This window comes from Phyllostomus discolor, chromosome 8, assembly GCF_004126475.2.
Source record: "Phyllostomus discolor isolate MPI-MPIP mPhyDis1 chromosome 8, mPhyDis1.pri.v3, whole genome shotgun sequence".
NCBI lineage: Eukaryota > Metazoa > Chordata > Mammalia > Chiroptera > Phyllostomidae > Phyllostomus > Phyllostomus discolor.
Window position 1 is genome coordinate 86,694,120 of NC_040910.2, and position 27,633 is coordinate 86,721,752.

Consider the following 27,633-nt stretch of genomic DNA (forward strand, 5'->3'; position numbering starts at 1 on the left):
TGGTGTGACTACGCCCCTCTTTAGCAATCAGCCCGGGTTAAGAACTGTTGGGAGTAGACGCCCATTTAAAGAATAAATGAAGAAGAGACAGTAAAGAAATTTCAATCTCTGCCTTAGACAAAAAAAAAAAAAAAGAACAGTGCTTTGAAAGTGTTTCCAGAGTACTTTTTCTGATTTTTCTGACAGTAAGTACAGCTTTGTTTTGTTGTGCTATGCCAGATATGTGGGTGGACACTGCTAAAGTCAATCTATTTTTCATATGTTTCTAAATACTTGTGTGTTTTATACTGAAGACCTAATGATGGAAATTTTTCTATTTTTCCCAACCAAATTTATTGTACAGATACAAGAGTATATAGGAAAAGAGTAAAATTTGTTTCTGTGCTCATTGAGGGAGAATTCTCTGAGTTTTTTGATATGAAAATCTAAAATGATTTAATTTTGAGGTTTCAAAAACTGAAAAAATGTATCTCTGTTGGTTTACTTGCAAACATTTGACCAAAAATTACTTTCCCATGTATTTTTTTCTTTTTTTAGAAACTTACTCTGTAGTTTGTTTCCTCAGTTATTAAAGGACTTCTGAATTCAGAAAATTGAGGTAAATTGTTTTATTCTTTGTGTGTATCAAAATAAAGTTTCAAGTAGTTTGACTTTGGGTTATTATCCCATGGCTCAACTATTTTCATTAAAATAGTTCAAGTCAATTTAGAAGGTAAATACACAAGAAAATATTGAGTTAGGGTTAAAGTTAATGGACATAATTATTGAGATGAATTTAGGTAATTTCATAATGAAGTATATGAAGTTTGATGTTAATTTTATGTAAATTCTGGGACTTCCATTTAAATGCAAAGAATAAGAAGTTATTAATCAGATGAGATACAATAGATACTCTATTCCTATAGTTGAATTTCTGTTATGTAAGGTCAAAATGTGAAGCATCTTACAGGTCCTGCTATCTAATGATATCCTTTCCATCGGATACTTTGTTAGTGTAAAATGTGATAACAGTCACTTTCCCTCCCCTCTACTACCTACCATATAGCTTCCAGTGCATATATTTCATGTAAACTTTTACAATTATGAGTTATTGAAATACTTTAAATGCATTTTCTTTTCACTTCTTAAAGGTAGGAAATCTTTCCCCCCAAATATGAGCAAGGCTTTTCCCATTACACCTTTTTTCCTGGTGTTTACTTTCTCCTTGTTCATTTAATGAACAGGCTACATGCATAGGAAACAGAAAAGCGTGTGTCAACAAACTCAAGCCCTTTTGTACAAAAATCTTCTTAACAAATGGAGGAAGAAAAGAGACAGCTTATTGGTATGTTTGAAAGTTTTTCTCTTTCTGCAGTTAGCATTATTGCATTTCATTTCCTAACGACTCTCTTATTTTATACTTTAAGCAATAGACTGGATTTATTGATTTTGGGGTTGTTTCCAGCTGTACTTGCTGAATAGAGAGAGACTCACAGCAGTCTGAAAATAGTGTAAAATTGTAAAGATAAAAGCATTTACTCATTTTTTAAAAAACAAGATTAACTGAAAATTTAATTATACGATAAATTATAACAACTATTAAAGCTGCTCTAATTTGCATGTAATAAATTTAGAGTCAAGAAATAATAAAAGTAGTGTCTAGCAGAAAGTCAAAGAATTTTAACCTCAGGGACTTATTTTCAAGGCCATAAATTACCTACACAGGGACTATTTTCAAGAATTATGACCAAATAACACCGTTGGTTTTCAGTTTGAATTAGGTAGGTAGGCTATCTATAGGTAACAGCCCCAAATCTCAGTGGCTCCACAGAACAGAGGTTTATTTTTATTCTTCACTCTTTTTACAGCCTAAATACGATTGGCTGTAAAAGCGAAGTAGGTTGGGTAGGTGAAGGAGTCTTCTCCACGCAGTCATTCAGGGACTCATACTTCTTCATCTAGGGATTCTGCCCTTTCATTGGGCCTTGGAGACCTTCACCAGATCCTCTGCATCCAGTCAGAAGATCGGGAGGTAGAGGGACCTAGACAGGGAGACTAACAGAGGTGTCCAACCTGTGGCCTGCGGCCTGGTGGCCGTGTGTGGCCCAAAATGGCTATGAATGCAACCCAACACAAAATCATAAATTTACTTAAAAACTTCTTTTTTTGTTGCTCATCAGTTTTCATTAGTGCTTGTGTATTTAATGTGTGGTCCAAGACAACTCTTCTTCCAGTATGGCCCAGAGATGCCAAAAATCTGGGCACTCCCACTGGAAGGTTATGCTCCATGAGCTAGGCCTGAAAGTGGCCTATGTCACTTCTGCCCACATTCTACTGGCCAGAACTCCGTCGCTTAGTGCCACTTAATTTCCAGAGGCTGGGAATATAGTCTAGCATTGTGCCAAGCAGGAAGAGATTACTGAAATTGGTGAAACACTAGACAGTCTGTACCATTCAGCAACTTTCCATTTTCTTTGATTTCCAACACAAAGATATATGACCAGAATATCGTTATTTGTCACCAGGAACTCTAGCTGGGATAATCTGTGTCTCATAGACTTTAGAATCAGAGGCTCATGCATACAGACATTGTCATCCTATTAGTTTATCAGATGGCTTCTACATGAGTTCATGAGCTAATGGAAAAGTGTGGTTCTAATATTGGAGTATGGTGCATGTGGCAACTGTCTTGGTGTATGTCTTTCACTGGGTTCCTTTAGTTCTGAAGGAGAGCAAAGAGAAACCAACACTATGGTGAAACTGGAATTTGTCTTTAATTCTCTGGTGCCAATTGAGCTCTTTAAAGGAATGTAATCTAAATTTGTTCTTTTTTTCTCTCTGTGTTATAGGAATGGGGGCTCCCAGTGCTTCTCGGACTGTATATGAGCTTATTTGCAAATTTCAAAGAAAGTACCCAGTTTCCTGAAAAGCCTCCTGAGGAGCTGGGAAGGATAGATAAATTTAATGACACTTACACGCTTGTGTATATGCCAATCTCCAATAGAACCGAGCAGATAATGAATAAAACGGCCTCTATATTTAAAGGTAAATGTACTCACGACAAAAAATTACTGATATCATTTTATATTTTTATAAGATGTATATATGTTTAATTTAAAGTTACAGCAACCCATTATGCTAATTATTTAGGCATTAAAAATAGCATAGACATTTGGTTAATTTTTTTCTTTCTCTAACAACAATTAGCCTATTGAACCCCTTTTCAGCTTGATGGGATTCCAATTTATGGAGACCTACATTTCTATTAACATTTAACTAAAACAATAGATTTGTAATTCCAGATTTGCAGAATAGTGTCTGGGAAGAATACGCCCTTGATGAATGTGGGTGTTTTTAGCACAGAAATACAATGGTTAAGATTTATAACTCAGGGGGAAAATCTAAATAAAGGAAATTAGGTCCTGGTTATGTTAAACAATACTTTTGAAACTGTGAAAAGTGAGGATGGATAGTCTAAGTCAAGGAACATGCATAAAGGGCCCATGGACAAAGACGACTGGGAGGAGGACTGAAAGAGGAAGAAGGGGGTTGGCTAGGGCAGGGGGAGAGTGATGTGGGGGTGGGGGGGAGTGGGGACAACTGTAATTGAATAACAATAAAAAATAAACATAAAACCATAAAGATAATCCATGCTTGGTGCAATTTGTAAACATTTTTAAGAGGCTTCATTCCAAAGAAGGTTACCGTATACCCGAGATAACCAAAGCGTGTCTTTCATTCACGGGTGAGCCGGTGCAGTGGGGCTGCCTGCTTTTGAACCCTCCATTTTTAACGAGTGAAGTCACTGCTCGTGAGGTATAGCGTCACTTTGTGCTCTTGGTTCCTGCGTAAGGCAAAGATCATGAGATGTTTTTACTATAGTAACTTGGATTTCTTTCTTTTTTTCAAGTTTTCATTTCTTTTATTTATTTATGTATTTATTTAATTGTTCTGAGATTACACTTGTTCCCATTTTCTCCCCATTACTCTCCCCCATCCTACCCAGTAACTCTGACTTCTTATGCATATTTATTCTGGCATAACCTTTTTATGTACCTAAATTTGCCCTAAGACTTATTATTAAAAGAAAGCACTTAATTCTCAAGCATGTCTCCTGACTCTAGAACCTAAAAAACATTAAAATAAAAATTTCCCCTTTGCCTTTTGGGATAAGTTTTATTTAAGGGAAAAAGATTTTCTTTTAATTCTAATGAAAACTGTATGATGACATAGTTGACTATCACATTCTGTTTGGGTGAGGTTCTAACAATCTTTTATACCTATTTTTATTTTGTAATTCACAGGAGCTACAATCATTGGGGTATCGAATCAAAGTTCTATGGATAAAATACTTCTAGACAATATCCTAGAAGGAGCGGGGATCATCTTCAGTGATACTTTATTTTATAAGTTGAAATTTTTTCAGGGACATGGCATTCCATTTTTGAAGGAAGACCATTTCTCAGGTGATTTTCCATCTAAAATATCATCATGCTTTTTTCATGCTTTTAGCATAAAGAAGGGGTAAGGGTGATCAACAGAGCAGCTTTCAATGGCACTTGAAAAACTTAAAAGCACATTTTATTGCTAAACTTTTTCCAAGGTCAGTCATGATATCTGGCTAGAGGATGATGATCAAAAGATCATGAGTTATCCAACCTCTATATGCACACATATACCGAGGGTCTCCTAGGTGTTCGATATTTCTCTTGGCCTTGAAGATTGAAGTGAACAAAATGCAGAGCTTGCTAGTATGAATATGTGTATATATTCATACATATACAGTGGGCTCACAGGTGTATGCTGTGAAGGATGTGGAGGGTGATGGAAAGTGATGGGTCCCAGTCTAGCAGTACAGACATGTATTGAGCAGGTGCAGTAATGATAAGTGCAAGAGCAGGCAAGGTCCTTAAAGGGACTTATACCAGGAGTTCCTAATATGCTTGGGAATAGAGAAGTGCTATTTGGAGAAGTGATGTTTCAACTAATGTCAGAAGGAACAGCACGTGTGAGGTGCTAGGGGCACTGTGTTTCACATAGAAGGGAAAGTATGAGGCTCTGAGGTGACAAAGGACATCTGCTAATGTGCCTGGAAGAAGAGCAGTGTAATTGAATAAAGAACACAAAAAGGAATGTGATGGGAGAATGGGGCTGAAGGTACTCAGGCCTAGGTCCTGTGGCGTCCTTTAGTCCCAGGGCAATGGAGAGCCATTCGGGCACTTTAATCAGGGCAGAGGCATGATTAGATTTCCAAGCCTCAGGTACAATCTGGATACATCCTCGAGAATGGATTGCAGCAGAGTCCAGGAGAATGCCATAAAACGTACCAGTCAGCTGACGGTGGCTTAGACCAGAGTGGAGACAGCATAGCAGGATGTAAAGAGCTTGGAGGACCCCTTAGGAAGCAGAATGGAAGTGACTAATGGAAACGGCTTTTTTTCCCCATTCCTTCACTGAGGGTCTACTATGTGTTCCACATTTTTCGTGGCCTTGAAGATTGAAGTTAACAAAACGTAAAGTCTGCTAGTAAAGAATCGTAACAGTCAGGGACAGGGAATGGAAAAAAAAAACAATGGTCACTGCTAGGTGGTAATAAAGCAACAAAGTAAAAGAAAGCAGGGATATAAGACAGAGACTGAAAGCGCTATTTTAGATATTTTTATTTATGGTGGCCTGGAAAGATCTCTATAATGAGTTTACTTTTGAGAAGAGATCAGGACGGAGGAAAGGAGTGAGCCATGAGTGCCTCTGGAGGGAGAGCATTTGAGCACGAGAGACATTCTAGCACTGGAGTGCATTTAGCCTTTTCAGGCAGAGCAAGGAGAGTCCAGTGAGCTTGCTTTTTTTCTCTCTCTCCCCAAGCCTCCCTATGCGTGCTGTGGTTTCCATGAACAGAGTTGCCTCATTATGAACTTTGCTTTGCTTCTTTTTTTCTGTGTGGTTAAAGGTTCTGACTGGTGCAGTCCCCTCTAGATTGTTTTCTCTTGGATTCCTATTTCTTCTTCTCCAAGTGCCCTCACCCCACAATGTTGACCCTGCTCTCCTTTGTGCTTTACAGCTCATTGCTGGAAGTCGAGTCACCACTCAACATGTACCTTGGCCAAATACTTGTATACGGGATTTGTGGCTTTACAAACTGCAATTAATGCTGCTATTATAGAAGTAAGAAAAGTTCTAATAAATACTTCATTCCAGAAGCCTCAAGATTTTGATGAGAGGTGATATATACTCAGGTTTTCCCATGGTTATATAATGAAGCAGGTATGCAAGCGCTGAAATGGGATTTAGGCAAAGGAACACATTGCTTTTTTAAACTAAACTTTCCAGTAGTTATGGAATGAGAGGAGGTTGCAAAAACAAGGTCCAGGGTGGTCTGCATGCCCTTCACTGGGTTTCTCCAAGTGGAAATAGCTTACATTTCCAATGGACAATTTAAAAACCAGGAAATAGACTTTGGTACAATCCCCACAGCTTATTGATTTCACCAGTTTCTCTACTTTGAATAATGATTTTGTTTGTTTAAACACTTTTAGATCATGACAAATCACTCTGTGATGGAAGAGTTGATGTCAGTTACTGTTACAAATATGAAGACATTACCTTTTATTGCTAAAGACGCCCTTCAAAATGAGATGTTTATTTTCTACTGCTTGCTTTACTTCTCCTCATTTACATATTTTGCATCACTCAGTGTTACAAAAGAGAGAAAAAAGAGTAAGGATTTGATGACAATGATGGGTCTCCAAGATTCAGCATTCTGGTGAGTGACTGATTCAAATAGTAGCGATGAATAAGAGAAATGAAGAAGCAGTGAAAAGCCGTTACTGTTCCAGAACATCATGATGGAAACTTAATACATTGGCTACTTTCTCTCTTGTTCTGACTTTTTGATTTAGCCTTTCTTAAATTTTTCCATGCAAAATAGTTATACTTCACTGAGTACTTTTTCCGTGCCAGAATACAGAAAGCTAACACTGTTACAAAACTACTGTTCACGCCAGAGAGAGGGCAAGAGTTGCCCGGAGTCAGGTGACTGATGAGTGCCAGAGCCTGGCTGCAGCCCAGGAGCCCTGATTCCAGCTCCCTGCCTGGGTCTGCCCACAGTTACCCTTTGATTTCTGGAGAGTCCCTTGTGTTGAAGAAAGTATAATCTAATGGCTAGCTTGTGTTCAGGGATTTGGTCACAAGGGATTTTTCATTTTTCTGAGCAACTAAGTATCAGATGTTGGGGTTTAAAAGAGATAGCCTATGTAATGTTCCCAGCACATGCAGTGTGTAGGTTGGCATACAGGAAGGGCTTAATAAGTGCACTTCCTTCATATATTGATATATTTATATTTTGTCCTATTCCATGAGTAGTTTAAAGTGAGTATGAAATTTTGAAATATACATGTGTATATGTATCTGTGTGTTTGTATTAAAATAAAAACAAATAATTGAGGAGTAGAAGCCAAAGACCTAGCAAAATAATAAATAGGTAAGATTGGTAGCTTGAAACTGCTAAGACACCAAAACTGAGCACTCTACAATATAGTCAGTTACAAAGTCCATGCTGTCTAATAAAAGAAAAGAAAGGAAAGGAAAAAGAAAAAGAATCAATTACTTTTCTAGAAAAATTGTACTTCAACAACAATTAAAATAAAATTTAAAAAAGAAAAATAATTACTTTTATCCCCAAAGAAACCTAATATTTTTCAATATTGAAACCTGGGAGGTATTTCTCTGTACAATCTTCGTATCAGGAAAATACTGTGTAGGGATGTGGAGCTCTCTGGAACAGATGAGGAACTATTTATTGAACAATCTTTTGTCAGATACATGTTCCCTGAAATAAAAATGTGGTCCAAGATATTTCAAATTTTCTATAAATTATGTTTTACTAACAGAGTTTTGATTCTGACATATATGAAATGTGAAATACACAAAAAAGGAAACTGTGTTTTTCAATAAAAAAGAAAAAGGAGAAGCGTGTTTTTGTAGTGGAACTTTGGGAAGTGCGAAAGAATGGGTGGGGTCTGTTGGGAGGGAAGAGAGAGGGGATCTGGGTGAAAAAGACCCTCCTTCAGTCCAGCGCCTGTCTTATGGGGTGGCATCTCTGCAGTCACCTGAAATAGGCGGGACCAAGTCAGCTCTAGATGGAAACTGGAAAGGCATTGGATATTTAGATGTGGACCCATCTTAGGATAGATGCTTCTCAGTATGCATGGAACCTAAAACTTAGCAAGATGAAAATATATGTAACCATGGAAAAACCTGAGTATATATCACCTTTCGTCAAAATCTTGATGCTTCTGGAATGAGCTTACAGTATTTATTATAATTGTTCTTACTTCTGTAATAGCAGCATTAATGGCAATTTGTAAAGTCACAAATCCTGTATACAAGTATTTAGCCAATGAACATAAATGTATAAATACATATATATGTATTTGTATATTTACAACATATATTTAATATATATTAAATATATAATGAATATAATATATAAAATATAATATATATTTAAGGATATGTATATATATATCTTAAAACTAACAAGGAAAAGATTCTGAAACTTTTAAAATTAAACACAGAATGACTATTACAAATAAGTTTTGGCTTCTTAACTTTTGTAATAAATTTAAAATGTAATCAGGATTTATTCTTTAAGTATGACATCTGAATTGCTCTGTTGCTATAAGAAGGTTTTCTTGAGTTTAGTAACATCTCCCCCCACCCCATCCCAACTCTTCAGTGACTTCCTTTTTCTAGGTATTGTTTTAATTTCCTGTGTCTGTAATTCCTTACCCTGTGGTTTTTCAATTACTATCTATTGTAGTTCCCCTATGTTCTCAGGAAGTGGCTTCTGCAGATGCATTATGCTTTTTAAAAAATGATGTTTCTAATGCATCACTGTAAAGACATGAAATTTCAAAAGAAGTCTCATAGCCATTCCTGGTATATCTACTTGGGCAAGAGACACAAACAAAAAAAAAAATAAACAAGTGAGACTACACTAAGAAATTATTTTTTTGCCAATTAAAAAATGAGCAAAAGACCTGAATAGACACTTCTCCAAACAGGACATACAGATAGCCAATAGACACATGAAAAGATGCTCAACATCACTAATCATCAGAAAAATGCAAATTTAAACCACAATGAGATATCACCTCCAACCTATGAGAATGGCTATCATCAATAAATGAACAAACAACTAATGTTGAAAAGGATGTGGAGAAAAGAGAACTCTTGTGTACTGTTGATGAAAATGCAGATTGGTGCAACCACTACAGAAAACAGTATGGAATTTCCTCAAAAAACTCAAAATGGAACTACCTTATAACCCAGTGTTGCTGCTTCTGGGAATATATCCAAGGAAACCCAAAACACTGATTCAAAAGGATATATGCACCTTTGTATTTATTGCAGTATTATTTAGAATAGCCAAGATTTAGAAGCAGCCCAAGTGCCCATCAGTAGATGACTGGATAAAAAAAAAAAATGTACACAATGGAATACTACTCAGCCATAAAAAAGAAGGAACTCTTACCTTTGGTGACAGCATGGATGTACCTGGAGAATATTATGCTAAGTGAAATAAGCCAGTCAGAGAAAGAAAAGTACCATATGATTTCACTTATATGAAAATCTAATGAACAAAATAAACTAACAAACAAAATGAAAATATACTCGATACAGAGAACAGACTTATAGCTGTCCCAGGGAAGGGAGTTTAAGGGGTTGGGTAAAAAAGGTTAAGGGATTAAGCAGAAGGAAAAACCCTCATAGACTCAGACTATAGGATGGTGATTACCAGAGGGAAAGGGGACTGGGAAGAGGTAGAAGAGGGTAAAAGAGGGATAAATCGTGATGGAAGGAGACTTGACTTGGGGTGGTGAACATGCAACATAATATACAGATGATGTATTATAGAATTGTACACCAAAACCTATATAATTTCTTAACCAATGTCAACACAATACATTCAATTAAAAAATAAATCTTGAAATTCTCAAAAAGTCACATAAGCAATAAATATGTTCTACTGGGACATATTTATGCCAGCTCCCAGTTTTAATACTTTTGCCATTGTGTTCAGCTGTTGAATTCTTACTCACTTAGGCAATTTTATGTAGAGGATAGAGCTCTGGACTGAGCAAAGGCCTGTGGCTTCATCTTAGTTTTATTAAATGGTTTTATTCTGTTGACCTGAATAGGCCCATTAGCTAATAATAGGGAATGAAGTTTACTCATCTGTACAATGAGAAGTTTGGACTAAAACACCCTATAGTCTTGTTAGATCTAAGGCCGAATATTATTTCTTAATAAATAGCTCATAAAAATGTGACCACCAGCATATCTAAAGCAAAACAGTGTGGACTCTTAAGAAGTACCATAATTTATATCAGTTTAAATAAAGAAATTATGAATAGGAGTGGCAAGAATGGAATGGGCTTAGTGGAGCTGAAATTTCAATTTTCTTCTGGTAGGGAGGGTGGGGGTGCTGCTGGCTGAGGTCTTCAAGAGTGGCCCAGTTATCCTCTGCTTGCCACGCTTCCATGGTGACCTAGTTGATTAGCACTGTTAAGTTTCCATCCAATTCTATAATTAGAACACTTTGGTAATCAATAAAGCTGAAGAAACAAAATGCTTATTCCTTTAATTCAGCAATTTTACCCAAGAGAAATTGTGCATTCTCCTGCAAAAAGACAAGTATAAGAATGCTCTTAGAAATATTGTGTTAGAAAAAGAAACAACCAAAATATGTATGGGCAGCACTTTGGGATATATTCCTACAATGAGATAGTATGTAGCAGTGTATGCTATTGTACTTGTTGATTGGTAAAGGCAAGTTGTGGAAGAATCCATATGAGCTGATACTATTTATTACAGTGTTTGTACTTTTTATACAGTATGTGAATATAGAGCTGGCACCTAGCCAGTAGGCACAGCCATGCCAACGTACTACTAATATTTTAATTATTAATCTAGATGGCAGGTACAGGGGCAATCATTACATTATTCTTTAGATATCCTGTGTTTTCAGTATTTCATAATAAAATTAACTGCAATAACTTTTTGTCTTTAGGTTCTCCTGGAGTTTAATCTATGCTGGCTTCATCTTCATTATTTCCATAATCATTGCCATTATCATAACATCTACCAAAATTATAGTCATGACAGGCTTCATGGTCATATTTACACTCTTTTTCTTATATGGCTTATCCTTGGTAAGTTCCTGCAATGGTGACCATTTTCTCTGTGTTAGGTCTCAGCCATATGCAGCAAAAGGGTATAAGCAGGCTACCGCAGTCATTTCTTTCATGTCCATTTTGGGTGTGCACGTTTGACAAAGTCTCTGAGTGTGAGAAAAGGATGTAACCTAAGTAAAGCTGGGCCTCTCTTTTAGACAAAATCTGAACTAATAAAGTGATGCATCAAAAAGAAAAAATTATCTTGACTCGAAATTATCTAAGACATTTGTAGATAATTAACGAGGATGCCTTGAGGAGCAAACCTATCTTTTTTCCCCAAACTTCCCCCTACACAAGTATTCTCCCTCTAGTGTCCCCCACCTTACCCTGACTTCTCACCACACTCCTCTCCCTTCTCTGAACAAAGAGCCTCCCACATTTCAGGGTGTTTTCTGCAGAAGGTTATGTAGATGCTCTTTAATCCTTTAATTTCTTTCAATCTTTTCAAGTCTGCATTTCCACCCTTTCCTCAGCAATTCTTCCAGACTCCCCCAACCCTTTACTCAGCAACAAATGCCAAACACTTGAAAAGGGTAAACAGGGATGCTGTTTATACAGGGGTTGAGAGAAGGACTGAACATAATTATACCCTAATATTTTCATCACTGACTCACTCATAAAAATGTCAGGATCCCTATTCAATTGCACTGCCAGTGATTCTTGATGAACTAAGTCTGTGTAACCTGTCTTCTCTCTCTTTCAGATAGCTCTAGCCTTCCTGATAAGCGTGCTCCTCAACAAAACCGTCCTCACAAGTCTGGTTGTGTTTTTCTTCACTCTCTTTTGGGGCGGTGTGGGACTCTCTGTGCTTTATGAACAACTTCCTTCATCTTTGGAGTGGATTTTGAGTATTTTTAGCCCTTTTGCCTTCACTACTGGAATGACCCAGGTGAGAGAATAGTTCATTGATTTAGTATTGAATTTTCAAAAGAATTTGATGGATACTTCATGACTCTTCATCAGCAACACTTTCAGATTAAGAGCTTTCATTCTAAACAAGTCTACTCTAACGCTAAATATGAAAATGTTACTATTACATTGTAGAAAAATGGTCATCTCACAAGGAAACTTGAATAAGAAAATGTTTCAAATTTTCACATCTCAGATGTAATTTTTTATTTTGAGGTATTTTCTTCTAGTTTTATTTCTACACACACACAATTTTTCTCTTTTCACATAAAGCTAGATGATTAAGGTTTCTTGGTAAATCTTTTTTGAAACATGAAATATGAAAAGCTTTTGAGACATAAATATGGAGCTTAACCAAAAATTATAAAATACACCAAAAGATACATGAAGTAGGTCAAGAGACAAAATGTTGCCATACCCCCAGGGCTCCTCTCAACACTACTTCCTCTTAGAGGTCAGTTGTATGATCATTACTTTCTTGCTTTTTATTATTGCCTAAGTTTGTGTTCTGAAGTGTAATTTTTTTGGTTTTGCCTATTTTTCACTTTGATATTGTACAAAGGATATTTTAGAAAATCTGACTTTTTTTCACTCAACATTGTCTTGAGAGGTCATCCACAGTTTGCGTGTAGTTATAGTAGTATAGTGCTGTGTAGTATTCCATTGTGTGAATATACTATTGATTTTTGTATTGATGGACAAGAATATTTTTCAGTTTTTGACTATTATTAATAATTGCAAAAAATTCTTATGCATATTGCCTAGTAAATGTGGGCATTTATTTCTGTTTCGTATATCTCTAGGAGCTGAATAGTGGGAACTAGAGTTTGTATATTAATCTTTATAGCTATTGTCAAATGTTTTTTCAAAGTGGCATCATCAGTTTACTTTTGCACCAATAGTGTTTCAATATTTCAGTTGCTCCAAATTTTCACCAACATTTGATATTGTTAGTCTTTCAAATTTTAGCCATTCTGGTGGAAATGTTATGATATATCATCATGGAATTAATTTGTATTCCTCTGTTTATTGATATATCTTTGGATTATCTGTTTTATAAATCCCTGACTCAAGCCTTTTCACCATATTTTGCTAAGTTTCTATCTTTTCCTTATGCTATATATGAATTTCTTATACATGGAATATGTGACATTTTGCAATTATTTCTTGCTGACATTTTTACTCTCTTAGTGGTGCTTTTGTGTGATGAACAGAAGTTCATCATTTTGATGAAGTCCACTGTGTCGAGTTTTTCTTTTATATAGAGTAATTTTGTGTCTGTTTAAGAAATCATTGCCTGCCCCAACATTACAAAGATATTCTTCTACTACCTGTTCATTCTGGAAGCTTGACTGATTCTGCTTTTATATACAGATATAAAAATTTTTTCAAAATAACTTTTGTGAATCTGTAGGTAGGGGCCACATTAATTTTTCTATGTGAAAATCTAGTTGCTTTAGCTCCATTTATTAAAGGGACCATTCTTTTCCCAAATGAATTGTAGTGTTTCTTTTGTTACAGCTCAACCAATCATGTATTAGCCTGTACATTTATCTTTGCATTGTTGTCACATTTTCTTAATGGTTTTTCTTTATATGTCTTGCTATTTGGTAGCAACAATTCAACCACTGTATTTCCTTTTTTGAGAGAGTCTTTTCTATTCTAGGTTCTTTGCAATGTAACTTATCATTGTTACATCATTGGCTTATCAAGTTATACACAAATACTATGTATGTAGAAAGGTGTTGAGATTTTGTTACAGTTGAATTTTTCAATTTGGAGAAAATTCACACTTTTCAAATATATCTTCATATGAATTTTCCCATAGTAATTGTTTTCCTTTCAGTATAGCCTTGCACATTTTTGTTTGATTTATTTCAAAGTATTTGATATGTTTGATGCCATTAGAAATAACATCTATGTTTAAGTTCTTATTGCTAAATGTGTGTTGTTGATGCAGAGAGATGCAACTGACTTTGGGTACATTGGCATTGTGTCCAGTATTCTTGCTGTATTCTTTTATTAAAATGAGTATTTTTCTTGGTTTTATCTGGGGACTTTCTCATGTATAATCATGCTGTCTACAAATAATGACGGTTTGTTTTTTTTTTCTTTTGCAGTCCTTCTGTCAGTCATTTCTTTTTCTTGCCTTAATGCACAGATCAGGACCTCTAGTATGATGTTGAATAGAAATGCAGACAAAGGAAAAGCTTTCAACATTTCTCAATTAAGCATTATTTTTTGGTGTTGGTTTTCCTTAGTCTGGTAATTCACCAGGTTAAGGAAGATCTCTCATCTTAGTTTATAAGGAGACTTTCTTTAATATAAGCAGATATTGAATTTTATCAAATGCTTTTTTCAGTATCTATTAGGTTGACGTTATTTTCTATTCTAATCTGTTTTATGTTGAATTACGTTGATTGAGCTTCAAATGTCAAATCAATCTTGCATTTTTAGAATAAAGTCAACTTTTTCATTAAGTGTTAATTAATATTTTAACATAAATTGAGAAGTTGTACAGTGTCTAGTTAAGGCACTGAGTTCGAAAGCTGGACTTCCTGTATAATTTAGCTTTGCCACGCCACACTATGTGATTTTTGACTTCATCCAGTTAAGTCGCCCAATTTCTTTTTTATCTTATTTAAAATGCAGAAGAAAATAATAAGGCCTACATTATAGGGTTATGATGAAGATTAAATGGGATAATATAAAAAGTACTTAGAACAGTGCCTAGAACATAGTAGCTATTATTACATAAATAATTATAAATACAAATCTGTATTTGCAGTAATGACTAGAAAAAGAGGTAAGTTCTTTCATCAGTATTCTAATAAGATACTTCAAAGAAATTTCTATGTTTTTTCTAAAATTTATATTTCTTTGTTGCATAGGGTAAATATTTTGTAATACTGCAATGAAACCAAACAAATGATCTATAATTTAAATTACCATTCTTAAAACATTGCATGTCTTAAAAATTGATATTTTCTCCTAATATTTCTTTGATTGCTATAAAATAGGAGTAGTTTCTTAATAACTTCATAAAAGGGCTTCTTGAAAAAGCTACTTAATAAAGTGATAATCCTTGCTGCTATAGTGCATTTTTATTTATTTAATTTAAGTATTTATTATTATTTTTGTTTGAATCTTAGATTATCAACCTGGATTATAGTATGAATGGTGTTACTTTTCCTGACCCATCAGGAGACTCATATTTAATGATAGCAACTTTTTTCATATTGGCTTTTGATGCCTTTTTGTACTTTGTATTGGCATTATACTTTGACAAAATCTTCCCATGTAAGTAATAGTGGATTTTTCTCTGATCTCTACAAATATTGACCATATTAAAGATTTTTTCCTTAAGGTTATATAAATATATTTTTTTAAATGATGACTAAGAAGTATTTCCCATCATAGGCTGAATCAGTTCTTTATTTCTATTTCACAGTTTTAATGGTCTGAAAAATATATTTATGTAAAAACAATCATTCTTCTCACTTTAACATAATGATACACATTATAAATGTAAAATAATGATCATTTTAATACATATTATAATTATATAGTATTAAATAATATCACTTTTATCAAGGATTCCCTGAAGAGTTTTCAAAGAATGATATTTCAGATTAGTATCCAAATGAGCTGGAATAACTTAGATGGTTTTGGCTCATTCAGTATAGGGCCATAATGTAGCGAAGTACTTTCTGGTGAATGTTTGTTTTCCTTACAAAATCATGGGGCAGCTTGTAAACTAGATACCACGCCAAAGAACCTCAGGTGTGAAATAATCAGGTTTCCTCACTCCCCAGTGTTTGTGGGAAGACCATTTCAGAAGGGGAGTTAGCCTTCCTTTAAGGAAATCACAAAATGAAGATTAGAGAGAACATTTTCAGCATTGTTCTGAAAAGCTTTCTTATATTGTTTGTATTTACAGAAGTATACCCAGATAGAGTTCCTTTATCTTACAAACAACCAAAAATTTCAAAAAAACCCAGAATTCCTTCACATACACTGGAATCCGAATGCCTTTTTCCTTGTACAATCTTCTTGCCTTTTTATTTTTTATGTTCCTTCCATTTTGACTGTAGTTAAGGTTGTTTCTATGTATCCATTTTGACTGTAGTTAAGGTTGTTTCTATGTATACCTGTCTTTCTATCACTTCTGGTTTATATCTGAAGGCCCTTAATAGCAAATACTACTTCATTTTTTTAATCTAGAAAATAACCATATATTCATCCTGAACAAATAAAGTTGCTCTATGTACTTTTATTCATGTGCCATATATACTTCAGTATTATGTTCAGTCTTATGGCTGTGGTCAATTGATTAAGGTCACCAATATGTTTACGGTTAATTTTATGCCATATTAAAGCTTTCCCCCCACATATTTGGTTTTACTGTCCTGAACACCTTTTAGACCACATTTTATTCAAACCTTGGATTTATACTTTGTTGAAAGTTCTATTGTTTAACTTTTGTAATAATATGTTATCTCCTTTGTATTTTCGCTTCTTATGTAATTATCAAGCTTTCTTGAGAATACTCTAAGTAACAGGAAGGTAGAAAAGACTCTCTCTATGATGTTTAAAAGCCTAAGACATTCTGCAATATTTTGAACAAGGATTCTTTGCTCATTGTTTATTACTGATCCAATATTGTCTCTTGATTTGTTGTCTCTTGATTAATTAGATGGAAGTGACCACCGTTATTCTCCATTATTTTTCTTGAGCTCATCCTCTTGCTTCCAATACCAAAGGACTAATAACATCATTGAGAAAGAAATTGATCCCGAGTATCCCTCTGATGATTATTTTGAACCAATAGCTCCAGAACTCCATGGAAAAGAGGCCATCAGGTAACCACACTTAGAGTAATATATGGGTGCAAGGATAATGAATTATTAACCTATAGCGAGAGAGTTAGCCTGAGGCAAAATACAGAAGAAATTTGTTTTTGTGACCATCGCTTTGAACTCTCCCACTGCCATCATCACCAGAGTCTCCTAGCTGTTACTTGATGCAAAGAAAATTCTCTTTGCTTAGCTCCACATACTGTTAGCTCATCACCCTCCATCTTGTTTTCTTCCCTGTTTCTGTCTCTTGTCCCCCACCTCTCTTTTACACTTGCTCTTTTCTTTCTCTGAATTTCTTCTTCCATAGTGTCATCTGGCTTATATGGTATGATGGAAGAAGTAAGAAATTTGGAGTCACAATTTTATATCTTAATACCCCATGTCCCTCTTATTTGATGTGTAATCTTGAAAAAACAAGTGAATTTCTTTGACTTTCAGTGTCCTCTAGGAAAGAAGGGTAATGTTTACTTTGTAGAGTTGTTTGTTGCAGATTCATATGAGCAGTTCTTAAAATGTCTGTGCTCTCAGACCCCCACCTCCCGTGATTCTAACTCGGGAGGTGTGGGCTTGAACCCAAGTACCTGTGGATTGTGAAGAGCCCTATAGATTTTTCTAATATGCACTAAACTTAAAGAATTAGAGTTTTAAACATTAACCTTTTAGTTATTTAACAGATTTCATATAGTGCTTACCATGTGTGAGATACACAGTTAATTTTCTCAGAAAGCTCATGGGGTAGGCACTTTTATATTGCCCATCTGAAAATGAGAAAAGTGACGTACCGAAAAGTGAAGTCTCTTGCCCAGTGCCACCTACTCATAAATGTGAGGCTAGGATTGGCAGCCAGCCTAGCTCCTGAATCTATGTTCTTAGCCTCTGGCTACTGTACAGATATAAGTAGGCAAAGGAAGATGAGTAAAATGGAACTATAGCTAGGAAGTGAAATTTTTCTCTCTGCAACAAAGAGCAGAAGGAGAATTCATGTACCTCAGCTTCTTCCTTCTAATTCTGGCCCTACTTTTTGTTAAGCTTTCTGAGGGCAACCCCTCCCGAATCCATGGAAAATGGATTCTGTCCAATAGAGAAAGGCTAAGTGAGGAATAATTCCCCCAAACGCTATTTCAATATCATCAGTCCCTCTTCCTCAGTTGACAACACACACACACACACACACACACACACACACACACACTATATTACTGTTAAACTATAACACTTTTCAGGTCCAATCTCATAAGAGAGTCTTAGGGTTAGTTAGCTACACAAATTGATAATGTTCTTTGTTTTACTGTTGCGAAGGACAGAAACGTGAAATGTCTTCACCCACGCAGCCCGTCCTCTTCCTCCTCCCCCCCCCCACCACCCTCAACCCTGAGCAGCCTCTGCAGTGGGTGACTCTGGACATCCTTGTCTCTTTCTCTGGATTCTACACGAAAATAGAGGTCTGAGGTCACTGACAAATCAGGGAAGTTGTCTGATCCAAGACTTATTCATTATAGTTTTTGGCTCCATTGTGGGGTACATCACCCCAGATCCACCCCAAAGTAGCAATGTATGTAGGCTTAGGTGCCCAATTTACAGCTCTTTTGTGACAGTGTCTACACACTCAGTTTCTTTTGAAACAGGTTTTGGAGCTGCAAGGCAGCCTAAAATTGCCCTTTACCTCCCGATATTAGATGCTGTTTGATGCCAGTCCATAAGTCTTATCTCTCTCTTTATTGTAACCCTTTCTTAGAAACATGGTCATTCTTCCCCACCACTAGACAAGTGTTAAATTTATCCCAATCACTATCAACATTTGAACTTGATTTGTGTGGATATGGAAGGTACTAATATATTAATTCCCCTTTTCCCAGACAGTCTCTGTTTTACATACTAATGAACTCTTCCTTTTTCCTTAGCAGCCCTTAGCTATATGTATCTGGAAGTATGGAGAAAATCTTCCAGAGTTCTAACCAGAATCAAGATCTTTGTTCTGCAAAAATATCTACTTTGTATTCACAACTTTCTCCCTCTTACCCATAATCCTCCATCCCCCAATTTTCCTTCTTCTCTGGGGTATTTGTATGCACATCTTCCCATTCCTATAACTTTAGACCATTCATGTAACATTCCCAGTACACAGGTGGAACTTCTGCCCCAAACATAAATGGTTACCTTTATCTCTGAAAATGACCAGCTGCTCCTAAATGGAAATTTATTTTTAAAATAAAACACTAAAGGCCCATTTCAATGGATGCCATGCTACATGAAGAATGGCAGAAATAAAATACCCTGTCAGAATCAGCACCCTTTAAGCCTTTTCCTTTTAAGCTTCCAGACTCTTTGGTATAACCCCACCCACCACCAGCATCCTGGTTGAATAAGTGTCCTTACCTTTATTCTCATTCATGCTCAGCAAAGAGGGTGACTGAATTCTGTTTCCTTTTGAACTTGAAGATACATTGTACATGGTCTTATGTAGCTATGATATCTCTAATCTCTCTGAGCCCGGTTCCTGCCTTGTTCTGCAGCAGTTCCCTTTGGAATTCCAAGGTGCATTTAAGTTCAACAAGCACTGATCTAGAAGTGTGTGTGTGTGCGTGCATGTGTGTGAAATTTGTATGAAGAAATCCAGCAAACCTTTAAATATGTGAACCAAATCTCAGAGCCAAGGATATGGTCAACATTAGGTTGCTGTTGAAACCATGAGAATCAATGAGCTAACCCATTGGCAGAGTCTAGAGTGAGGTGAACCATAATGTACAAAGAGAACACTGTGGAACACCAAGGTGATGTGTCAGATGGAAGAAGAGAACCTTACAGAGAAACAGAGAAGGAACATTTAGAAAAATCGTAAGAAAACCAATAATATTAAATGTTTAAAACCTTAAAAATAGACACTTTTAACAAAGAAAAAGTCATCAGTGGTAACCCATAACCCAATAAATAAGGATGGAAAAGTATTTGTTGCATTTAGGGATTAGGAGGCCACTAATGATTTCAGTATGAAGAGGATCACTAGGGTTGTGGGTTCATAAGCCAGAGCGCAGTTAAATGATGAGGAAGTGAGGAAGTGGAGGTGTCAGATTCACACTTTTATTCTGAGAATGTTTTTAAGATTAGGAGAGAGAGAAATTTGACCATATCTCAAGCAGATTTACTAGCCAAACAAGTTATCAGAGAGGAAAATTCAGGGGACAGAGGGCTTGGGAGATGATGGTTACAGAATGCAGATAAAGGCACTAATCTTGAAGAGGGGGGAAACACCCAATGTTCTAAGACTCAGGAAAGGAAGTGAGGATGATTACAGATCATAACTTTCTAAAGAGAATGCTATTGTCTATTTCAGGAGAAATGATTTATCAAAAATAAGTCTTTGTCTCCCTGAGGACACAGGTGGTGGCCATCAATTATTTCACATAGAATGGTTGGCTGCCTGTCTCCAGGGCTGTTCATGATCTGCCCCACTTTCATTTCTGTGTTGTCTCAGTGAGTATCCCCTTTTGTCATTTCAGAATCATAAATGTCAGAAAAGAGTATAAAGAAAAGTCTGGAAAAGTGGAAGTATTGAAAGGTAAAGAAAAACATCTGTTTTATTGACTTCTTTATTTCAAAAAATGGGGAAATTTCAATATGAAAAATTAGAAAATATAGATAAGCAAAACAGAAAAATTTTAAAAATGTACAATCTAACTCCATCATGTAGAAATTAGCCATGATTAAAAACTGGATGTAAAATCCTTTTGGATACTTCATGTATCTATTAATCACCCAAAACAAGAATGTACAGTGAAAAATGCAATTTCACTTTGATTTTTAAGATGAATTTGCTCTAACAAATATTTTATTTGCACTATGAGGAAAAAACATTTAAACTTAAAATTGATAAATATTTTTGTACTAGCCAGAAAATCCCACAGTTTACACGTACTTGTGAGATTAACTAAAACAAGATGAGTAACACCATTGTGGATGAATTGCATTTCACAAGTCAATATCCATAACAAACATAGTTTATAGATTTGAATGAACCAACATATCTGATATTAAATATTCCAATAAATATAGCTTTCTATAACAAATATTTAAGTGAGCTATATATCCTCCTGAAGGTTGAGAGTTCTGTCCTTTGTGTTTATATTGTTTATTTTCTAGCAAATGTTGCACCCCTTAACTCATCTTACTTATTTTTTTGAGATTAGATCTTACTTTGAGCATTTAATGTAATTGTATCAGCAAGTTTATTTTCACTCCAGGTTTTTCTCAAGCAGCATGTAGATCTGTGTTTCTTTTTTAAATTTTAGTCAAGGATCTATTGAGGTATTTTTAAATTTATTATTTTAATTTCCAGAGCACATTATGAGCTACTTTCTAACTCATCAATAACCATGGGCTTTTATGTCTAAACATCTTCAACTTCTGCAAGGATTTCCTCTTGTTTGGAGTGAGAAGAAGATAAAATTAACTCTAATTCCAAATATTCACACTACACTTACTTCCAGTATACATGCAAGTGCATATATGAATATGAAAGTGTATACATCTCTTATTCTGTCTTTGGAACCAGGCCTGTTGAATGCTCTCTTAGATGTTGATATTTTTATTTTAATAACAGACTTGCTCTTTGACGTATATGAAGGTCAAATCACAGCAATTCTGGGTCATAGTGGAGCTGGCAAGTCTTCATTACTAAACATCCTTAATGGGTTGTCTGTTCCAACAGAAGGTGAGCATAAATAAATAAATAAATAAATAAGAACAAAAAGAAAAAACAACTTGTCAAAGGCAAGATGTCTGATAATAGAATGAGATCATATATACCCTTTCTCATTTTTGGATTTTTATTGAACTGTTTAAGAGAAAATAATGTTTGTTTATCTAAAGTATTTTATCAGAACTATATGATTTTAAATATATTTCCCAAATTGTTTTGAAAATTATTATCTTTATTCAACTGATATGGTACATTTCAGTGGGAATACACACTACTCTGAGCATAAATTTGTGTTAAGAATAATTAGTACTTGTTAGCAAATTATCAAGTCATCATTTTAGATGTTTATATATGCAATTATTTCCACAAATAAGATCTCTAAGCATCAATAAAATGTATTATGTTGCCAATATTAAACTACTTTTCACTTCTATTTTCAGGATCAGTTACCATCTACAACAAAAATCTCTCTGAAATGCAAGACTTGGAGGAAATCAGAAAGATAATTGGCTTTTGTCCTCAATTCAATGTTCACTTTGACATACTTACTGTGAAGGAAAACCTCAGGCTGTTTGCTAAGATTAAAGGGATTCACCCACAGGAAGTGGATCAAGAGGTAGATGGTTGGATTCATTAAACTGCCAACCTTTTGTCAAGTAAAGTCAGGGCCACAGAATTCCCCTCAGTATTTACTTGTCCTGTTACAAGTAAAATTCAGGCATGGAGATCCTATTGAAAACACCTCCTGCTGTACTGACCTGTTAAAATTGTAAAATATGAGTCATCTTGGATTTTAAACTTTGTATATGTTCTATAGGTACAAAGAATTTTATTGGAGCTGAACATACAAAACATTCAGGATCACCCTGCTGAACATTTAAGTGAAGGACAGAAAAGAAAGCTGACCTTCGGAATTGCCATTTTAGGAGATCCTCAAGTAAGTGCCATTATGCATATGGAGGAGTGTGGGTGGAACAGCAATACAAAGCCAGGCTGCTCTCTGTCACTAACAGTAGCAGAGCTTTCGTTGTCATGAATAGAGAGAGAACCTGCTGTGTAACTATGAAAATAAGTATATTGGATGGAAATGGTTGGATAGTTACTGTTTTGGGGGTTTTATTGTTATCCATGCTATCATCAGGAAACAGCTGACCCTGGAGTGAGGCATATTTTATATATCATCATCCTCTGTAGGTTTTGCTATTAGATGAACCAACCGCTGGCTTGGATCCCTTTGCAAGGTATCGAGTATGGAGCTTCCTCAAGGAATGCAAAGCAGGCCGTGTGATCCTCTTGAGTACCAACCTCGTAGATGAGGCTGACATCCTGGCTGGTAATTGATTCTATCTCATCCTGGCTGGTGTTGATTCTATCTCAATATCACAAGACAGAATTTGGGAAATATTGATTCTCAGGGCAAGAGCCCTGTTCTCATTGCCTTGATATGCTTATATTACATACCAGTCTGAGGGATATCAGCAGTCTAGTCTCAGTGTAGAATTCCTTGCCGACTGTATGGTTGCTAGATTTTGACCACGCGCAAAAACCTGTGATTTTTCAGATCAGCTTTTGATTAATTTAAACAATCAAATATGCTTTAATATATATTTGGTTGAAAAATATCCACTCATTCTTTCACATCCCATTAAGAGTAAAAAATGCACCCATGTAATTTCTGGTTTTTTCTTTCTTTTTTTAATAAAGTTTTGGAGGACACTGAAATGAGCTGGAGCTCATAAGTTCATTTTAAATGCATCAGTTTTAATGTGCATTTCAAACTTTCAAATAGATACTAGATATAGCAATGCCCCATAGAACATTTCTCCTCTGGGAACCAGAGCTTTGGCTCCTCGTTGGTATTTTCTAGAGAGGGAAGAAATGACTCCTGTCATCCCTTTTTCTTGCTTCTTTTTACTCAGATAGAAAAGTGATCATGTCCAATGGGAGATTGAAGTGTGCAGGCTCTTCTATCTTTTTGAAGAAGAGATGGGGTCTTGGATATCACTTAAGGTAAAGAATTTGGGGATAAATTGGATATATACATAAAATTTCAATACTGCCATATCAAAAAGGTAGACAATTATGAGAGACATTTGGCCTTATGCTTAGCTCTGCCAGGCTATAGCGATCAATGTTTTCTGAATGTTTTTTCTGCATTCCATTGTGATTAGAAAAATTTCAAAATTATAAGCTGGACGACTTCCCCGACAGCTGCTCTGTGCAGCCTAAAAATCTGTCTCCTTCCCATGCTCCACTTTCCTTAGCCAATCCATACAATCCTGTGACATATTTTTTTCTTCCATATGGTACAAAATCAAATGATTTTAGAAGTTAGTATCAAAAGTGTGAGTAGATCTGGTAGCAGAGAGTAAAGAGGACTGTGTGTAATGAGAATGTGTATGCAGGCAAAAAGAATGAAAACAAAAACTCTATGGACAAATGAAACATGCATGCTGGCCAGGTTTTCCTATTAACCACTAATTTCTGATATCTACAAAGCCTAGTGTAATAATTATTTTCCCTAAGAAATCTCTTCTAATATTCTCCCCTCCTTTGGTTTATCTTCCTTCTTAATATATATCAAGTTTCAATTCCAGTATGTATTTGTTTGTATATTTGTAGTTCTGAGTTTTTACACCTCCTCCGTATAGATCAGAAGATTTTTCAGATTTATAGCATTATGTATTTATTATTATGTAAATCATTTTGTTTGTTAAAGCTAAGTAAAGTAGTACTCAAAGGCTAGATATTCAATAGAAAGTTCTTTTGTGACAGTGCTGGGGAAAATACAAATGACTTTTCTTTTCTTTCAAACAATAGTTTGTACAAAAATGAAATATGTGATCCAGAAAAAATAACATCCATCATTAATCATCACATCCCTGATGCCAAATTAAAAACAGAAAGCAAAGAGAATCTTGTGTATACTTTGCCGATGGAAAGGGCAAATAAATTTCCAGGTAACTTCAATGTGATTATAATGGAATGAAATTTGGGACCAAGTGTTTACACTGTTATCACAACTTTTCAGTGTTTAATGAATTTGGATTTTGTTTTAGGTTGAGTTTCCTAAGTAGAATGTGAGATGAGGATTTTGGTGTCATTTGTTTGGTAATTGATGCCTAGAAGCACCAGGGAATGGGGACACGAGAGCGAAGGGAAGGAAGCCAGGGAAGTTTGCCTTATTGAGCAGGTTATGGCAATAAGCAGTCGAGGTGTAATACCCCTGGGAGAAATAAATGAATAAGTAAGGGGTTCAGAATTATGTCACCAGAGGGGTGAGAAAGCTGGGGTATTTGTTTGCCACTCCCTAGCCATCCTTGGTTAAGAGATGTGTCCAGAACATTGATTGTCTGACTCATCTGGCTTATGCTCAGCATGAGCTTTAGCATACTGCAGAGCCCAGAAAACAATGCCCTTCGGACAGGTGTTCTTAATAAGCACATTTGCTGTTAAAGGTGAGTGTGGAAGAGATGGGGGTGGGGCATCAAGGTGTCTGCTACAGGTTCCATGTTGTATTTTAAATTAATTGGGTGCATATCTTTTCTTTGTTTGATGGCCAACCTTACATGCTATTTGGATGACCCAGTACATGTAGGAGAAATTGATGATTCAGAAGAGGGAGGGAGGGAGGGAGGGTAAAAGGGAAAGAGGGAGAGAGAGACAGAGAGAGAGGGAGAAATTACTTTGGAAAGTTCTTGAGATGACCAGAGGGGGTCGGATTCAGAACATAAGTCAAGAGGCAGACTTTGGTGGGAACAGCTACAAGTCTTCTACCCATACAAAAGGAAGACCCAGAACATGGGTAGGAGTACATGCTGATTTGTGGTGTAGAGGTGAGAAGATGATGCTCTCTCTGATTGCTTATATTTCCTGTAAGACATTTGCAGGAAGTTCATGAGCTGAGAACAGAAGGGAGAGTGCAGGCAGTTTGCGGATAGAGGGAGAGGTCTGACATACTCATTTCAGAGAGGGAGAGCGTTCCAGTGAAAATTTGCTTTTGCTTACTGTGATACTGCAAAGATATAAATTTTATGAATGATATTCTGCATCATTTTTAAATATGTAAATTTAGCAGGTTTAGTTATCAGTGGTATTTCAAATGTATCTATTCCTGTCTGTGGTCTTAGACCTTTTCAGTGATCTTGATGAGGGTTCTGGCCAAGGTGTGATGAGTTATGACATTTCCATATCAACTCTGAATGAAGTCTTCATGAAAGTAGAAGAAATATCAACTACTGAACAAGGTAAATTCATTTGTACAAGTCATATAAAATCGATTTCCAATTGATCATGTGTCAATTTAGTATGTGTAATGTCTTATACTTGATTACACTAAAGAACGTGGCTGGCCCTGGCTGGTGTGGCTCAGTGGATTGAGTGTCGGCTGGTGAACCAAAAGGTTGCAGGTTCAATTTCCAACCTGGGCACATGCGTGGATTGCAGGCCGGGTCCCCTGTTGGGAGCATGCGAAAGGCAACCTATAGGTGTATCTCTCACACTTCAATGTTTATTCTCTCTAAAAATAAAACCTAAAAAATTTTGAAAAAAAAAAAAGAACGTGACTAATCCCAAATTTGACTCTGATGCTCTGGGAAGGGCTGCCACCACTTCTTAACGTCATCACTGGGACTCGGCACGGACTGCACCTGGAACACACCAAATTCCTCTTCAGAAACCACTTGCTTCCTTTTCAGCAGCTTTCTTCTGTCCCCAGATATTCACTGCTTCTTGGATATTTTGAGGATATGGAAGCCTCCCAATCAGGGTCATGAACTCTGAACAGATATTTTGTATGAAAATTGCTCTTAACTTGCTCATATACAAAATTCCGCCAAGGTCTAAATGGGGGAAAGGCTTAGGGTCATGTCTTGCATATTTTAATGGGTGGCAATAGTAAGAGATGTTACTTATGGAGGGTTTATACCAGACACTTTGATCCATGTGTGGCTACATCACACTACTTTTCTACAATAACCATTCCAACCAGTGTCATTGGCACTGTTTACACATGAGAAAATTGCACCACCCATTCTCAACTTAAGAGCAGTTAAGTGACTTGCCCCAAATAATATGACGTGTAAGTCATATATTTGGAAATTGGGTACAGGTCGTGTGGTTTCAGGGCTGGTAGTCTTTCACCTAGACTTCTTCATTATTGATAGCTTAATAGCAGACATGTAGGCATTAGTGATTTGCTATTTCCATGGAGAAGATTTCTTGAAGTCCCCCAGAATATTGTTACCTGTAGGACTTTATATGCCTTTTTAAAGACCAGACACAATGGGATCATCCTTTACTGACTTCTTTTGTTATGAATTCAGAATATGTGATAACTGAGTTTATTGAATATAGACATGGTAAACTTGTTATTTACATTGTTTGTTTTGTAACAAACATCCTAAGACAGTTTTTCTCTAAAAAGAGAAAATTGTGATGAGTCAAGAATGACATTAATAATATGTATATATATGTGCATATGTGCTTATTCTGACCTCGCAGAGATGAGCAGAGACGCAGAAAGCCTGTATGAAATGGAGCCGACTTACTCTTCTTGTCCTGAAATTCAGAAGACTGTGGGTGACATGGAACTCTGGAGAAGGCAGGTCTGTGCAATGGCGCGGCTCCGTTTCTTGAAGTTAAAACATGGAAGGAAAGAACTTTTGACTCTGTAAGTATCAGAGTACTGTGGTTTTCTTGGGTCGTGAGTTTCAAGAAAGGGTTAAACCAGAAAAAAATTTACAACGAGAACATAATACCCAACATTGCTGCCAGAGCATGTACAAATGCAGCATTTGATTTTACTGTTAGTGGGAATACCCATAAGTTAGCACGTGATGAGCCTCGTACACTGGTCTGTTGGGTTTTCATAGTCTGATTGCCTGCTGTTAACACAGCGATCTGTTTTTGTACTGTGTAGCATGCTAAGGTGTGACTTTCAAAATTTTAGCAC

At 36.0% G+C, this 27,633-nt stretch overlaps 1 protein-coding gene across 3 annotated transcripts in view; it reads left to right on the plus strand.

Annotated features, from left to right (window-relative positions):
* The window catches only part of ABCA6 (ATP binding cassette subfamily A member 6), a 54,734-nt gene continuing 27,101 nt past the window's right edge, over positions 1–27,633 (plus strand). Inside the window, exons 1-20 of one of the 3 annotated variants that reach the window (XM_036033444.1) lie at positions 1–185; positions 538–598; positions 1,224–1,324; positions 2,829–3,024; positions 4,284–4,445; positions 6,038–6,141; positions 6,513–6,739; positions 11,051–11,192; positions 11,920–12,105; positions 15,278–15,425; positions 16,822–16,987; positions 20,482–20,540; positions 21,582–21,692; positions 22,121–22,296; positions 22,498–22,617; positions 22,875–23,013; positions 23,600–23,690; positions 24,501–24,640; positions 25,811–25,927; positions 27,183–27,351. In XM_036033444.1, the coding sequence (XP_035889337.1) occupies positions 1,229–1,324; positions 2,829–3,024; positions 4,284–4,445; positions 6,038–6,141; positions 6,513–6,739; positions 11,051–11,192; positions 11,920–12,105; positions 15,278–15,425; positions 16,822–16,987; positions 20,482–20,540; positions 21,582–21,692; positions 22,121–22,296; positions 22,498–22,617; positions 22,875–23,013; positions 23,600–23,690; positions 24,501–24,640; positions 25,811–25,927; positions 27,183–27,351 (2,549 nt within the window). In that variant the 5' untranslated portion in view covers positions 1–185; positions 538–598; positions 1,224–1,228. The remainder of the gene's footprint in view (positions 186–537; positions 599–1,223; positions 1,325–2,828; positions 3,025–4,283; positions 4,446–6,037; positions 6,142–6,512; positions 6,740–11,050; positions 11,193–11,919; positions 12,106–15,277; positions 15,426–16,821; positions 16,988–20,481; positions 20,541–21,581; positions 21,693–22,120; positions 22,297–22,497; positions 22,618–22,874; positions 23,014–23,599; positions 23,691–24,500; positions 24,641–25,810; positions 25,928–27,182; positions 27,352–27,633) is intronic. The other 2 variants (XM_028521409.2, XM_036033445.1) reach the window with 2 other exon arrangements.